Raw genomic sequence first — 17,500 nt, 5'->3', positions numbered from 1 at the left:
GATGGGCTAAATGGAGGAAAAGATAGAGTACTTCAACAGAGAATTAGAATTTGTTAAAAAAAAGATTCAATGAATGTCCTAGAACTAAACGCAATATTTGAAATTAAAAACACAATGAATGACTCTCATTCTCTGCTGGTGGGACTGTACAATGGCACAGCCACTTTAGGAAAGAATTTGGAAGTTTCTTATCAAGTTAAACATACATTTACTATATGACCCAGTAATCCCACTCAATCATTTACCCAAGTAAATGAAAACATCTGTTCACACAAAACCCGAATGTTTATGGTAATGTTTTTTGTAACTGCCAACAACTTGGAAAAAACCTAAATGTTCTGCAACTTGTGACTGGATAAATTGTGGTACATCCACACAGTGATTATTTATTTAGCAATAAAAAGTGATGAAACTACTGTTCAACACAACATGGGTGAATGTCAAGTGCATGACACTAAATGAAAAAAGCCATACTGTATTACAGTAGCCCCTCCTTATCTGCAGTTTCGTTTTCTGTGGTTTCAGTTAGCCATGATCAACTGTGGTCTGAAAATATGAAACAGAAAATTCCAGAAATAAACAATTCATAAGTTTTAAATTGCACACCATCCTGAGTAGCCATGTGAAAGAAATCTGATGCCGTCCCACTCTGCCTTACCCAGGAGGTGAACCATCCCTTTGTCCAGCATATCCATGCTGTATATGCTACCCCTCCATGAATGGTCACTTAGTTGCCATCTTGCTTATCAGATTAACTGTTGTGGTACCACAGTGCTTGTGTGCAAGTACCCTTATTTTACTCAATAACGGCCCTAAAGTGCAAGAGCAGTCATTATGGCAATTTGGATATATCAAAGAGAAGCTGTAAAGTGCTTCCTTTAAGTAAAAAGGTGAAACTTCTCAACTTAATAAGAAAAAAAATCGTATGCTGAGGTTGCTAAGATCTACGGTAACTTTTATAATAATACACTGTTATAACTGTTCTATTTTATTATTAGTCATGGTTGCTAATCTCTTACTATGCCTAATTTATAAATTAAACTTTATCGTAGGTATGTACGTACAGGGAAAAACAAAGTATATATAGGGTTTGGTACTATCTGTGGTTTCCGGTATCCACTGGGGGTCTTGGAATCAACCCCCGTGGATAAAGGGGGACTACTATATTTCACTTAGATGACATTCTAGAAAAGGCAAAACTATAGGAACAGAAAACAGATCAGTTGTTGGTAGGGAATCCGAGTTGGGTAAAGAGGTTGTCTACAAAGGGGCACAAGGAAATTCTGGGGGGGGGGGGGGGGGGGGGGGCAACTGTTCTCGTTCTCTCTCTCTCTCTCTTTTTTTTTTAGGAAGATTAGCCCTGAGCTAACATCTGCCGCCAATCCTCCTCTTTTTGCTGAGGAAGACTGGCACTGGGCTAACATCCATGCCCACCTTCCTGCCCACCTTCCTCTACATGTAGGACGCCTGCCACAACATGGCTTGACAAGCGGTGCATAGTTCCACACCCAGGATCTAAACCAGCGAACCCCAGGCCACTGAAGCAGAACATGCGGACTTAAGCACTGTGCCACTGGACCAGCCCCAACTACTCTATTTCTTGACTGCGATTATATGATAGGAAGCATTTCTCAAAACTCATGGAATTGTATGCTATAAAGGGGGAACTTTACAACTCAATTTAAAAAAGAAAACGGAATGAGTTTAACAGAAAATTGGACACAACAGAGACAGAAGTAGGGGACTCAAAGTCAGGATAAGAGATAATATTCAATTAATCTTTTAAAAAAAGGAAGAGAATGTAGGAGATGTAGAATATAGTCAAAAAATCTAAAACACAAGTGACTGGAGTCCTGGAAGGAGAAGAGAGAATAGGACAAAATCAAGATGTGAGAAAATAATGGCCAAGAATTTTACAAATATAGTCATGTGCTGCATAATGACATTTCAGTCAACAACAGACACTGATCCCTTAAGACTATAATGGAGCTGAAAAATTCCTGTCTCTTAGGGACATCACAGCCATAGTAACATCACACAGCTGAAGAAGAGGGAAGAAAAAGGAAACTGCAGGAGAAGAAGAAGAATCCCCAAGAAAATTCACAGTGAAGGGTCTGGCAGAAGCTTTTGTAGAGCTCAACAAGCTCCTTAAAAAAAGTTGGAAAACATGGAACCCAACACTGAAAAGTTTTCATTAATGGAGGGGAATGTTCAGGGTGCATTATCTGCTTAAAAGCACATCTGTAACAAAAAAAAGAGACCAACCAACCAAACCACCACGGACATATTTCTTAAAAGAGTGACACTTCCTCAAGAACAGCCTCAGGAGGCTGGCCCCAGGGCCTAGTGGTTAAGTTCAGTGTGCTCCACTTCGGCAGCCTAGGGTCAGTTCCTGGGTGAGGACCTACACCACTCATGGATGGCCATGCTGTGGCAGTGACCTACATACAAAATAGAGGAAGACTGGCACAGATGTTAGCTCAGAGCGAATCTTCCTCAGCAAAAAGGGGATGATTGGCAATGGATCTTAGCTCAGGGCGAAGAGCCTCAGGCAGGTCCTTCAGGAGGTATTCCAGAAGAAGGTATTGTTATCATAGAAGACGACAGCTCTGTGTGTGTTACTGCCCCTGAAGACCCTCCAGAGGGACAAGATGTGGACGTGGAAGACAGTGATATTGAGGATCCTGACCCTGTGTGGGCCTAGGTCAATGTGTTTTTGTGTCTTAATTTTCAATTAAAAAGTTTAAAAAGTAAAAAGAAATAAGTTTTTTAATAGAAAAAAAGTTTATAGAATAAAGATACAAAGAAAATATCTTTGTACAGCTGTACAATGTGTTTGTGCTTTAAGCTAAGTGTTATTACAATAGAGACAAAAAGTTAATAAAGTAAAAAAGTTATGGTAAGCTAAGGTTAACTTATTGAAGAAAGAAAATATATTTTTTATAAATTTAGTGTAGCCTAAGTGTACAGTGTTTATGAAGTCTACACTAGCGTACGACAATGTCCTAGGCCCCCACATTCACTCACCACTCACTCACTCACTCAGAGCAGCTTCCAGTAGTGCAAGCTCATTCACAGGGAAATGCCCTATACAGGTGTACCACTTTCGCTTTTATACTATATTTTCACTGTTTCCTTTCTATATTTAAATATTTTTAGATACACAAATACTTACCATTGTGTTATAACTGCCTACAGTATTCAGTACAGTAACATGCTGTACAGCTCTGTAGCCTATGAGCAGTAGGCTATACCATGTAGCCTAAGTGTGCAGTAGGCTACAACATCTAGGTTTGTGTAAGTACACTCTGTGATGTTCGCACAATGACAAAATCACCTAACAACGCATTTCTCAGAATGCACCCGTGTCATTAAGCAATGCAAGACTGTATGAAGAAAGTTACCAACCCAGTGATTCAAGAAGCTCAACAAATCCCAAGGAGAATAAATACCAAGAAAAATACAACACAGTAAGGCATATCATGGTAAAATTTCTAAAAATCAAAGGTAAAGTGAAAATCTTCAAAAAGATATATCTTCAGAAAATGACAATAACATGACAGCTGATTTCTTTAACAGAAATTATGGTAGCCAGAAGATGATGCATTGAAATCTTTAAATTGCTGAAAGGAAAAAAAAACCCTACTAACTTTGAATTCTAAATCCAGCAAAAGTGTCTCAGAAAAACTTGCAAAACAAAGATATACTCAGATAAAAATAAAAGTTGAGAGAATTCATCCAGCCCCAATGCGAAAACTGAAGAGCAATAAGGAGTAAGGAACAGCAGATTTCATAAATATGTAGGTAATATACAAATCTACAGAGTATTTAACACAAAAATAACATCTTGAGTTTATAACACATTTTGAAGTAAAACATGACAACAATAGCACAAACAAAAGAGGAAGGGGGTAAATGAAGTTAAACTATTACAAGGTTCTTGAATCTTAGGACTTGGCAAAAGTATATCTTAAGATAGACTGTGATAATATAAAGATACATTTTGTAATACCTAGCATGATGACTATAAGAAAGATACTAAAAGGTAAAATAAAACTCTATGCTGGAGACTAAATGAAATAGTTAAAAAAAAAAAAAAAGACTTACTACATAAATACTATCGTGTAACCTTCTGGAATGATGGAAATGTTTTTATCCTGATTTAGGTGGTGGTGCCACAAGTATATATATATATAAGTAAAAAATCATTCAGTATGCACTTAAGATTTGTGCATTTTACTTAGATAAATTATACCTCAATAATAAAAACCTAACAAGAATGCACTGATGAAATTAGGGTAAATGGCATTTTAAAAATAAACTTTAATGAAGCAAGACAGACAAAATGCCGCTAACTGTTGAGGCTAGCTAATGGTTTCATGCGAGTTCATTTGCTCTACTTTTGTAAAAGTACGTTAGAAATTTCCTGGGGCCGGCCCATGGCCAAGTGGTTAATTTTGTGTGCTCCGCTTTGGTGGCCCAGGGTTTCACCAGTTTGGATCCTGGGTGTGGACAAGGCACCGCTCATAAGATCATGCTGAGGCGGCATCCCGCATAGCACCACCAGAGGCACTCACAACTAGAATATACAACTATGTACTAGAGGGGCTTTGGGGAGAAGAAGAAGGAAAAAAACAGAAGACTGGCAACAGATGTTAGCTCAGGTGCCAATCTTTAAAAAAAAAATTTCCGAAAATGGAAAGTGAAAAAGACAAAATAAAAATTTTAAACAAACCTTAAAATTCACCTTCATCATTTTTCTTTCTTTTGTGCTGAGGAAGATTAGCCCTGAGCTAACATCTGTGCCAATCTTCCTCCACTTTATATGTGGGTTGCCACCACAACATGGCTGACAAGTGGTGTAGGTCCACGCCTGGGATCCCAACCTGCGAACCCAGGCCGCCAAAGTGGACCATGCCGAACTTAACCACTACACCATGGGGCTGGTCCCTCTTCATCATTATTTTGAGAATTAAATAAGACTCTTACCTTTCCTTCTGTTGCTTTCTTTGTTGATGAAATTTCCTTCATAAGCTTGGGAATTTCCCTGTCAAATTGTGAGAGAATTCTTTAAATTTCTAAGGTGTAATTCTTTACAGAAATGTTTTAAGATTACAAAATGTATTATCATGTATCTAGAGCCTAAAAAAACAGAATAAAAACTAAAATAGGTTCACATACTCTAATACAACCGCAATATGCCGATGTCGAATTCTGACCCAGAGGTCATCATCTTCTTCCAGGACTGCCTCCTTTTCTTTCCCATCTGTTTTATATCTACAAGTAGAGAGAAGTACAAAACTTTTGGATTATTTTTCCCCAAAAAAAGTGGAGGAAACATTTTTACAAACAATGAGTTTAAGACACAGTGCAAAAAACTGAAGAGTACACGTATTCAATCCACTATTTTAGGAAGATAATGAATACCTACTCAAAACTAAGGCATATTGCTATCCTTAGATTAAAAATCTAAGTATTATGCTTACCAAGACATTTTTACTTTTAAAAGTTAGGTTTAGCTGTCATTATTATAGAGTTTTAGCTCAGCAAAATGGTATCTTATGAAACAAAAATTCAACAATCAACTTTAAGAACAAGACTGAATATACTAACAATTTGTATTCTAAGTGCTTAAAACACTATTTTGATGTACTAATAACCATCAGCACAACTATCAAATACCCACTAAGTGAAGAACAGAAATGTCACCCCCAATAAAGCATATTAAATACTGCAGGTGTTTCAGAGTTGGTACAAAATTCACAAACATATATCATCTGTTCCTATATTCTTCCCTAGCCCTATCACCATATGTCCTTTATAGAATAGGAAAGGAAATGAGAGAAAAACTAATGCAGCCATAAAAAAACTGATTGTTTTAATGAGTTCTGCTGAAGTGAGCAGCAACTGAAGGGGTTCATGAAATTACTCAAAATGAGCTTCCTGACTGCTTCCCCAAATGTAGTTTCTCCCTTCTCTTTTTATGCTGATAGCCTCCTCCAATTTGTGGAGCTAGGGGGATTCAATCATCCTTGAGACCGTCAATTTCCTGAGTCAAGATTAGAAAGGACAGCAATGAGCTGTCCTAGCTCTGGACTGAAGACAATAAATGTGGATTTCTGCTGTATGAATACAATCATTTTCATAGGCCCTTAGAAAATTACAGGTCTCACCTATAAAACCACCTACCTATGTGGTCTTAATTACAGATGCCCCAAGGTAGAAGGACTGTGCTTAATTATAAGACTACACTAAGGATAGAAGCCCTTTTGTCATTTAAAATGCCACTTTGTACTTAACACAATACTTTAACCTTAAGTGATTTATAAACAAAGATTAAGGTAGCAGCCTGAGAATTCGAAAAGATGATGACAATCCCATTTTAAGAGTAAATTTAAAGAGGTCACCAAGATGAAAAATAGAATCTGGATACTTAGAACTTCCTGCTTTGTTTTCTGTTTCCATTAAAAATTGTGATGGAGCACAAACCACAGAGGTTCATGCTTCCATCTACTAGTCACATCCCTGGAGTTTTTTGATTCATAAAAAAGGGAGTATTGCTGGCTGTTTGTTTGTTTGTTTTTTTTAATTTTTTTTTATTGAGTTATTGATAGGTTACAATCTTGTGAAATTTCAATTGTACATTAATGTTTGTCAGTCATGTTGTAGGTGCACCACTTCACCCTTTGTGCCCACCCCCCACCCCACCTTTCCCCTGGTATCCACTAAACTGTTCTTGGTCCATAATTTTAAATTCCTCACATGAGTGGAGTCATACACAGATTATCTTTCTCTCGCTGGCTTATTTCACTTAACATAATTCTCTCAAGGTCCATCCATGTTATTGCAAATGGAATGATTTTGCTCTGTTTTGCAGCTGAGTTGTATTCCATTGTATATATGTACCACATCTTATCCATTCGTCTGTTGCTGGACACTTAGGTTGCTTCCACGTCTTGGCTATTGTGAACAGTGCTGCAATAAACATTGGGGTGCACAGGACTTTTGGGATTGTGGACTTCAAGCTCTTTGGATAAATTCCCAGTAGTGGGATGGCTGGATCGTATGGTAGTTCTATTTTTACTTTTTTGAGGAATCTCCATACTGTTTTCCATAGTGGCTGCACCAGTTTGCATTCCCACCAGCAGTGTATGAGGGTTCCTTTTTCTCCGCAACCTCTCCAACATTTGTTGCTATTAGTTTTAGATATTTTTGTCATTCTAACGGGTGTAAGGTGATATCTTAGTGTAGTTTTGATTTGCATTTCCCTGATGATCAGCGATGATGAGCATCTTTTCATGTGCCTATTGGCCATCAGTATATCTTCTTTGGAGAAATGTCTGTTCATGTCTCCAGCCCATTTTTTTGATTGGGTTGTTTGATGTTTTGTGGTTGAGTTGCGAGAGTTCTTTATATATTATGGATATTAAGCCTTTGTCAGATATATGACTTGCAAATATTTTTTCCCAGTTAGTGGGTTGTTTTTTTGTTTCAATCCTGTTTTCATTTGCCTTGAAGAAGCTCTTTAATCTGGTGAAGTCCCATTTGTTTATTCTTTCTATTGTTTCCCTTCTCTGAGAAGGCATGGTGTCTGAAAAGATCCTTTTAACACTGATGTCAAAGAGTGTACTGCCTACGTTTTCTTCCAGAAGCCTTATGGTTTCAGGTCTCACCTTTAGGTCTTTGATCCATTTTGAGTTTATTTTGGTGAATGGTGAAAAAGAATGGTCAATTTTCATTCTTTTACATGTGGCTTTCCAGTTTTGCCAGCACCATTTGTTGAAAAGACTTTCTTTTCTCCATTGTATGCCCTCAGCTCCTTTGTCAAAGATAAGCTGTCCACAGATGTGTGGTTTTATTTCTGGGCTTTCAATTCTGTTCCATTGATCTGTGCACCTGTTTTTGTACCAGTACCATGCTGTTTTGATTACTGTAGCTTTGTAGTATGTTTTGAAGTCAGGGATTGTGATGCCTCCCGTTTTGTTCTTTTTTCTCAGGAGTGCTTTAGAAATTCGGGGTCTTTTGTTGCCCCATATGAATTTTAGGATTCTTTGTTCTAATTCTGTAAAGAATGTCATTGGGCTTCTGATTGGGATGGCGTTGAATCTGTAGATTGCTTTAGGTAGAATGGACATTTTAACTATGTTTATCCTTCCAATCCATGTACATGGAATGTCTTTCCATCTCCTTATGTCGTCATCCAATTCTCTCAGAAAGGCCTTGTAATTTTCATTATATAGGTCCTTCACTTCCTTAGTTAAATTTACCCCAAGGTATTTTATTCTTTTTGTTGCGATTGTGAATGGTAATGTATTCTTGAGTTCTTTTTCTGTTGGTTCATTACTGGAGTATAGAAATGCTACTAATTTATGCAAATTGATTTTATACCCTGCAACTTTGCTGTAGTTGTTGATTACTTCTAAGAGTTTTCCAATGGATTCTTTGGGGTTTTCTATGTATAAGATCATGTCGTCTGCAAACAGTGAGAGTTTCACTTCTTCCCTCCCTATTTGGATTCCTTTTATTCCTTTTTCTTGCCTGATTGCTCTGGCCAGGACCTCCAGTACTATGTTAAATAAGAGTGGTGATAGAGGGCATCCTTGTCTCGTTCCTGTTTTCAGGGGGATGGGGTTCAGTTTTTGCCCACTGAGTATGATGTTGGCTGTGGGTTTGTCATATATGGCCTTTATTATGTTGAGGTAGTTTCCTTCTATGCCCATTTTGTTCAGAGTTTTTATCATAAATGGCTGTTGGATCTTGTCAAATGCCTTCTCTGCATCTATTGAGATGATCATGTGGTTTTTATTCCTCAGTTTGTTGATGTGGTGTATCATGTTGATTGATTTGCGGATGTTGAACCATCCCTGTGTCCCTGGTATGAATCCCACCTGATCCTGATGTATGATTCTTTTGATGAATTGCTGAATTCTGGTTGCCAAAATTTTGTTTAGAATTTCTGCATCTATGTTCATCAGTGATACTGGCCTGTAGTTCTCTTTTTTCGTGGTGTCCTTGTCAGGTTTTGGTATCAGCGTGATGTTGGCCTCATAGAATGTGTTAGGAAGTGTTCCATCTTCCCTAATTTTTTGGAATAGCTTGAAAAGGATAGGTATTAAATCCTCTCTGAAAGTTTGGTAGAATTCCCCAGGAAAGCCATCTGGTCCTGGGGTTTTATTCTTTGGGATGTTTTTGATTGCTGTTTCAATCTCTTTCCTTGTGATTGGTCTGTTCAAATTGTCTGCCTCTTCTTGAGTGAGCTTTGGGAGATTGCAGGAGTCCAAGAATTTATCCATTTCCTCTAGGCTATCCATTCTGTTGGCATATAGTTTTTTGTAGTATTCTCTTATAATCTGTTGTATTTCTGCAGAGTCTGTTGTTATTTCTCCTCTTTCATTTCTGATTTTGTTTATTTGAGCTTTCTCCCTTTTTTTCTTTGTAAGTCTGGCCGGTGGTTTGTCAATTTTATTTATCTTCTCAAAAAACCAGCTCTTTGTCTCATTGATCCTTTCTAATGCCTTATTCGTTTCAATAGTATTTATTTCTGCTCTGATTTTTATTATTTCTCTCCTGCTGACTTTGGGCTTCATTTGTTCTTTTTTCTCTACTTCAGTTAGGTGTGCTTTAAGGTTGCTTATTTGGGATTTTTCTTGTTTGTTAAGATGTGCCTGTATTGCGATGAATTTTCCTCTTAATACAGCTTTTGCTGTATCCCATATGAGTTGGTATGGCATGTTATCATTTTCATTTGTTTCCAGGTATTTTTTTATTTCTTCTTTAATTTCTTCAATGATCCATTGCTTGTTCAGTAGTGTGTTGTTTAGTCTCCACATCTTTGTGCCTTTCTCAGCTTTTTTCTTGTAATTAATTTCTAGCCTTATAGCACTATGATCTGAGAAGATGCTTGTTATTATTTCAATTTTTTTAAATTTGTAGACGCTTGCCTTGTTTCCCAACATATGGTCTATCCTAGAGAATGTTCCATGTGCACTTGTGAAGAATGTGTATTCAGCTCTTTCAGGGTGGAGTGATCTATTTATGTCTATTAAGTCCAATTGTTTTAGTTTTTCATTTAACGCCACTATTTCCTTGTTGATTTTCTGTCTGGATGATCTGTCCATTGATGTGAGTGGGGTGTTGAGGTCCCCTACTATTATTGTGTTGTTTTTAACATCTTCCTTTAGGTCTGTTAATAGTTGCTTTATGAATCTTGGTGCTCCTGTGTTGGGTGCATAGATATTTATAAGCGTTACTTCTTCTTGATGAAGTGTCCCTTTGATCATTTTATATTGTCCCTCTGTGTCTCTTTTTACCTGTCTTATTTTCAAATCCACTTGGTCTGATATGAGAATTGCAACATCTGCCTTTTTTTCCTTGCTATTTGCTTGAAGTATTGTCCTCCACCCCTTCACCCTGAGTCTGTGTTTGTCCTTGGGGCTGAGGTGTGTTTCCTGGAGGCAACAAATTGTTGGATCGTGTTCTTTAATCCATTTTGCCACTCTGTGTCTTTTTATTGGAGAGTTCAATCCGTTCACATTGAGAGTGATTATTGATGCATGTGGACTTAATGCTGTCAATCTGTCGCTCATTATCTTGTTTTCCTGTGTTTCTTTTCCTGTGTGCTTTAGACTACCCATTTAATACTGCAATTTCTTATGCTGGGTTTCTTAGATTTTTCCTTATCTATGATTTGTGACTCTGTTCTGTACTTTATTTTAGTGTCTACCTTGAAGTTTGTATTTAGAATCTCGTGTATAATAGACTATTCTCTGGTGGTCTCTTACCTACTTGACCAATACTGATTTAGACCCTTTGCTCTTCCCCTCCTAAATAATTATTTTCATTTTTTTATTCCAACTCGTCTTATTAACTTGTAGTTAGACTGCTAAGATCGTCCTTGTTTTGGTAGTTTCCTTACTTTTACCCTAATGCTATAATTGAATATTTGCTATCCTGTTCTGGTTCTATCCATCGGTCTCCCTAGTCTGTGGATTGTGTCCCCTTTCTCCCTTTTTTCAAGTATGAGAGCCTTCTTGAGGATTTCTTGTAATGGAGGGCTTTTAGTTACAAATTCCCTTAACTTTTGTTTGTCTGGAAAAGATTTAATTTCTCCCTCATATCTGAAGGAAATTCTTGCTGGATAGAGTATTCTTGGCTGAAGGTTTTTATCCTTTAAAGCTTTGAATATATCACTCCATTCTCTCCTAGCCTGTAGGGTTTCTGTAGAGAAATCTGCTGACAGTCTGATAGGGGCTCCTTTATAGGTTATTCTCTTTTTTTTCCTTACTTCCCTGAGTATTCTCTCCTTATCATTCCTATTTGCCAACTTTACTACTATGTACCGTGGGGTAGCTCTTTTTACATTGACAAATCTAGGAGATCTAAAACCCTCTTCTACACACATTTCTCCGTTGATCCCTAGATTTGGGAAGTTCTCTTCAATAATTTCGTTAAGCACACTTTCTGCTCCATTTTCCTTTTCCATATTCTCGGGAATTCCTATGATCCTTATGTTCTTACTCCTCATTGAATCCATTATCTCTTGGAGATTTTCCTCATTTTTTTAAATTCTTAGTTCTCTTTCTTCCTCTGTCTGGCGCCATTCAGCCTGTCTGTCCTCGATTATGCTAATTTTCTCCTCTATGTTGTCTACACGGGCATTCAGGGAATCCATATTCTGTTTTATCTGGTCCATTGTGTTTTTCATCTCAAGTAATTCTGTTTGATTCTTCTTTATGATTTCAATCTCTTTTGTGAAGTAACTCCAGAACTCGGCTTATTTCTCTAGCTTTCTCTCTATCTCATTGAGTTTTTTGATTATAGCTGCTCTGAATGCATTATCACTTAGTTTACCTAATTCCAAGTCCTCAGGACTTAATTCTGTGTTTTTATTGTTTTCCTTCTGGTCTGGGGCTTTTATAAATTGCTGGATGGTAGAGGAGCAGTTTTTTCGCATGGTGGTAGCATTCAGTTGCAGTTACAGCCTGTTGCCACTAGATGGGGGTCGAGAGCAGCATGTTAGCTCTCCGCCTTGGGGCAAGATGGCTGCGCCCACTGGCTTTGCTGAGGGGGAGGGGCTGTTACTCACACGTGCCTGTCTGGGTTCAGATCAGTTCTGTTCTCTGGTCTCCCAAGGCCCTTGATTCATAGGGTCCCCGCGGATGGAAGCTTTCCCCCTGTCAGCGGGTCTCCACTGAATCAGCGGCAGGAGTCCTGGATGATCCCCCGGTCGCGCGGCCCCTCCCCGGCTCCTTCCCGACCTGCACCGCAGCGATGGCAGACTCTAGGGGAGGGAGCGATGTTCTCACCTACTGTTCCAGCGCCTCCGAAGGTGTAAAGCTAGGTTTATGATCTCCGCCTTCTTGGTATTGTAGGTCTCTAACGAGCTGGCATTATGTTTATTCTCTGAAATTCAGTTCTTCCAATCTTTTGTTGTATTTTGGAGGGGAGAGAATCCCGGGTCAGCTCACCCCGCCGTTGCTCCGCCCACCCCAAAAAGCCTGGCTGTTTGTTTTTTTAAGTCTCTCCCTTACTCTTAAAAACTTAAACCTTGCTTTGCTTGCCAGCAAACTTAAGAGAGATAAATATTTTAAATACTAGGTTAGAAGTATCTCAAATGTATGTCTATAGTCTGGAAGCAAATCCTTTAGTATCTATCAGTTTAATTCTTTTATAAATCTCTTAAGCAATACAGGTTTAGAGAGTTAAAGGATAAGAGATATCCTTTAATAACGATAATAGCCCTTCTGAAAATTCTGAATACAGTCACGTGTTGCTTAATTGATGAGGATACATTCTATAAGATATGCGACTTTAGGAGATTTAGTCGTACGAACATCATAGAGTGCACTTACACAAACCTAGATGGTGTAGCCTACTACACACCTAGGCTGTATGGTACTAATCTTATGGGATGACCGTCGTATATGTGGCCCATCATGGACTGAAACATCGTTATGTGGTATATGACTGTAAACTGCTTGAAACTACTTTTACGTTAGAAAAAGAGCTATGTTGATTTCTCTATGTCATCTGACATTAATACAAATAACACAGAGAAAAACTAAGAAGCCGAGATTTGACCAGAATGCAAATAAAAACAGAAAATACAAAATTAGTTTAACAATATTTGGTTTAAGAAAAAATATTAAGTATTATAATTATCACATGTTTGAATCTTTTTAATCTATTAAAATTACTAAATTAAACATAAAATTTTACAAAAATGCCTAATTTTCATTTTTACTACTATGCTCAAGCAGTAAATCTTAGCTGAAAAATGCCAATTTGGATTTAGAGATTATGATATCAAATAAAATGTAGTATGTATATACACGCACATATATACACACTCATAAATGACACACAGATACAGTAAAATGGTTCCTTGACAGAAAAGACATTTCATTTAGCTTTCTATTTGACATTACTTTTAAAGTAAATATGCTTATATCAAGTTAAATCAATAATAGGTACCAAATTGGTAAAACTGTGCCTATACTCAACAGCCATCCTATTTAGTTTTCCAGTCTTCTAATCTTTTTCAATAAACTACATTGACAAGACACAAATACTTTTGGGTGTGTGATTCAGAATAATTACAGCCTAACCAGTTTGAATATGGTTTCCACACTTCAATAAACACAGTAGTGGTCCTAGTATTCACTCTTAACATAAGTGAAAAGTCAAAATCCACCTGTTTAAATGTAGCTTTGTTTTAGACGTAGTTAAGGAAGTAAATACACCAAAAAAGCTTCAAAGCAGTGAAATTACCCATTAACTTACAAGGTCAAGATATTTTTAATAGATTATGACTACAGGGGTAAGAGAAGGATAAAGTTTCTGAACAAAAAGGTAGAGGGGCTTTAGGTTTCTGGTACCTACATAAATCATTAAATGCGTGTATCCTATCCTGTTTGTATATGCCCTTTATAAGCCCTTCAGGTTACACTTACTTGTACGTATCATTCTCAATTGGCAATAGATCATATGCCATTGCCTGAAAGGTCAGTTCGTGCAGAACAGTAGACACAGGATCAAAGCCACGATCAATTATTAGGAGCTGGGAATGAGTTTTGCCCTGGAATAACAAGATAAAATTATCTTAGGAAACCTCAATTTCTTTGTGTCAACATGTTTTTAACATCTTAGAAAACAAAAGCTGACTCTTCTAAGTTCTGTCCCTTCCCCCCACGAAAACACACAAAAAGAAACAAAAAAACGGCTAATTACCTTAAGAATGTGAAATTATATTAAAACAGAAAAATCTGAGTGGCACAATAGAAGAAAAAAACAAGATTACAAAACCAAAAGCTTTCATAATTAGATTAAGGGGCTATGCACAATGATATTGTGAAAATTCCTTTAAAAACGGTAACATCTGGCTTGCACTAAATCTATTTTCTTAAAAATTCAGCTCCATAAACATTAAAGCTGATAAAATTATGAATAGTAGCTACTACTTGAGCTCTTTGTGCTATACATTGTGCTAAACAAGAAATACATATATTATTTAATTCTTATACCAACCCTGTGAGACAGTATGTATTATTATCTCCATCTGACAATAAGGGCATTAAGGCTTAAAATTAAGTAACTTGCCCAAATCACATAGCTAGTAAGTGGCAGAATGGAGAGTTAAACCCAGGTCAGCTTTACTCCACAGCCTACGTTCTTAACAACTGTGCTACTTTAAAAGATTATATTGATGCCAGATAAGATGATAAATCATAATGAAGGCCTTGTCATCATTAACTCACAAATGGCACTAATCCTTAAAGAGTGAATAATAGTGCTGGAAAAATTGTTAATATCAGTATCTTTCACACTTCATTCTAAAAAGTAATAAATTCTTTGGATTATTACTCAAAGTAGTAAGAGATAACTATAATCATTACACAATACTTCCTATTTATTTACATATAGCAGAGGTAAATTACATAGACTAGATCTTCAAAAAAATTTTTAAATTAACCATTCACTCATTTAAATAAACCTTGAGATAGTACGATATGGTGGTAAAGAGCACAGCCTGTGGAATCAGACAGATCTGGGTCTGAGTCCAGCTTGACCACTTTCTTGCTGTATGACTCTGGAGAAATCGCTTAACTTGTTAATATCTCAGTATTCTCATTTGTAAAACAAAATATAACTAGAACCTCTGCCTTATAAGATTATTGCAAAGATTAAATGTAATAATATCATGAAACATTTAGCACAGTGCCTGGAACTCAGTAAGCCCTCAACACTACATCTAAGTTATGAGTCTTCAGAAAGACGAATAGGAAAAAAATAATGCAATACAAGTGCTATATCAGGGCCTGGGGTTATGACAGTATGTGGGAGGATGCATCACTTGACCTGAATAGTCAAGAAAGGCTTCAAAAAAGAGGTGACACTTTATCAGGCCCTTGAATGGAGGAAAGGTATCAAGCATTTGTAGGATGTCTAATTTCTCAAAGAATGGAAAGAACAAGTTTGCTTTTTGTGGATTTTGCCTTTTTTCATTGAAATCATGAAGAACTAATAGGATATTTATTAATATATTGATTGAATATCTCTTCATTCAACACATATTTCTTGACTGTCTATGTGTACTCAGCGACTGTCTTCAGCGACTGTCTTCATAACTACAACCAGAACAGCTTTCACTAGACCTCCGAAACAAAAACTAATACTTTCTAAAGTTCTAAACTAACCTTACATCTAAGCTTACAACTTCCATTCTAGTCAACTTGTTTCTCTGTGAATTTTGCCTTTTCTCTATGCCTCTGCCTAAAGAATCCTGTTATCCAAGCAATAAACTCCCTCTTCTATAATGTTATACTCACTCTTCAAGCTCAAGGGCCTCCTTCCTCTAGGACACCTTCCAAGACTCCAGTTGGAGTAAGACAGCCCCCACCTACATTCCCATTGCATTCTACGTATTCTCTCATTCCACCTATCACAGAGCATTGTACTTGGTGGCTTCCTTGCCCATCTCCTCTTCCAAACTATCAGCAGTTCCTTCCTTTCATTCTTCAGCTACTGCAACATGGCTTCCTAGCTTTCCAGTACCAGCTCTGTCAGTCTCCTCAGGCTCTTCATTCTCCAACCCAAGCCTAAATGCTGGTATTCCCCAGGTTCCAACCTTAGTCTTTGATTACTTTATACTATCTTCATAAGATAATAACAGCTGCCATTTATTAAACTTCTACATGTGCCAAACACTTACATGTTAACTCATCTAAGTTTCATGCCAACCAAACAAGGTACATATTATCTCATCCATTTTACAGATGAAAATACATCTCAGAGTAATTTGTCCAAGGTCACAGATTAGTAATAACAGGAATAACTATATTTATTTATTTTTATTTTTTTTAAAGATTGGCACCTGAGCCAACAACTGTTGCCAATCCCCTTTTTTCTCCTTTCTGCATTTTCTCCCCAAATCCCCCCAGTACACAGTTGCATAGTTGTGTATTTTAGTTGTGGGTCCTTCTAGTTGTGGCATGTGGGACACTGCCTCAATGTGGCCTGACGGGAGGTGCCATGTCCGTGCCCAGGATCCGAACCATTGAAACCCAGGGCCGCCAAAGCGGAGCTTGTGAACTTAACCACTTGGCCACGGGGCCAGCCCCTAACTATATTTATTAAATAACTAAATTTATTACTCAGTGGCAAGTATTATCCTATGAACTTTACTGTATTAAGTCATTTAATCCTCTCACTCATTTATAAAATACGTATTCTCTTATTATCCCCATTTTATTGATAAGAAAACTTAGGCACAGAGAAGTTATATAATTTTCCCAACTGACATATCTATAAATTAAATGGCAGAGCCAGGAATTGGACACAGTGCTTACTTGAGAACCCATATCTTCCCCACTAAACCACCCTGTCTGTTAAGGTTTCCACGACCATCTATATTAACGAGTCCCAAGTCAATACTGGGGATCTGTGTTAATGATTCCCGACTCAATACTGGAAAATGAACAAACAACAGTGTCTTTGGCTTATAAAGAAATAAGGCACACTTTATGCATAATCACTGTTTGCCTTTTATACATTACCTTTATTAGGCTCTTTTCATCAATCTTGTAGTAGTTTTCAAGTTTTTTTTCAACAAGCTGGGCAAGCTTACTGGCATTATCTAGAGGTTTACTAGAAAGGGAAAAAATGTTCAAACAATTATTTTTCTTTCAAGACATACTTTACAATATCATAAAGTTGAATTCTAAAATTAAACCATGTAACTTATTTTTATTTACTAATTTATTTTTTTGAGGAAGATTACCCCTGAGCTAACATCTGTGCCCATCTTCCTCTACTTTATACGTGGGACGCCTGCCACAGCATGGCTTGATGAGCAGTGTGTAGGTCCACACCCGGGATCCAAACCAGCGAAACCTGGGCCACCAAAGTGGAACATGAGAACTTAAACACTGCACCACCAGGCCAGCCTCCATGTAATTTATTAATTTAGAAGATATTATAAACATGGAAAAGCTCAGATAAT

General features: G+C 37.3%; 1 protein-coding gene across 1 annotated transcript in view; it reads right to left on the bottom strand.

The window, feature by feature from the left end:
* Positions 1 to 17,500, bottom strand: part of STXBP3 (syntaxin binding protein 3) — a 60,608-nt gene that overhangs the window by 15,498 nt on the left and 27,610 nt on the right. The window contains exons 8-11 of the mRNA XM_046645556.1: positions 17,055 to 17,145; positions 13,953 to 14,077; positions 5,182 to 5,277; positions 4,990 to 5,047 (exon numbers count right to left, since the gene is read on the bottom strand). Of these exons, the coding sequence (XP_046501512.1) occupies positions 4,990 to 5,047; positions 5,182 to 5,277; positions 13,953 to 14,077; positions 17,055 to 17,145 (370 nt within the window). The remainder of the gene's footprint in view (positions 1 to 4,989; positions 5,048 to 5,181; positions 5,278 to 13,952; positions 14,078 to 17,054; positions 17,146 to 17,500) is intronic.

This window comes from Equus quagga, chromosome 18 (genome assembly GCF_021613505.1).
Source record: "Equus quagga isolate Etosha38 chromosome 18, UCLA_HA_Equagga_1.0, whole genome shotgun sequence".
Lineage (NCBI taxonomy): Eukaryota > Metazoa > Chordata > Mammalia > Perissodactyla > Equidae > Equus > Equus quagga.
Note: the sequence above shows the minus strand (reverse complement) of the source record. Positions and strands in the feature narration are given on the sequence as shown.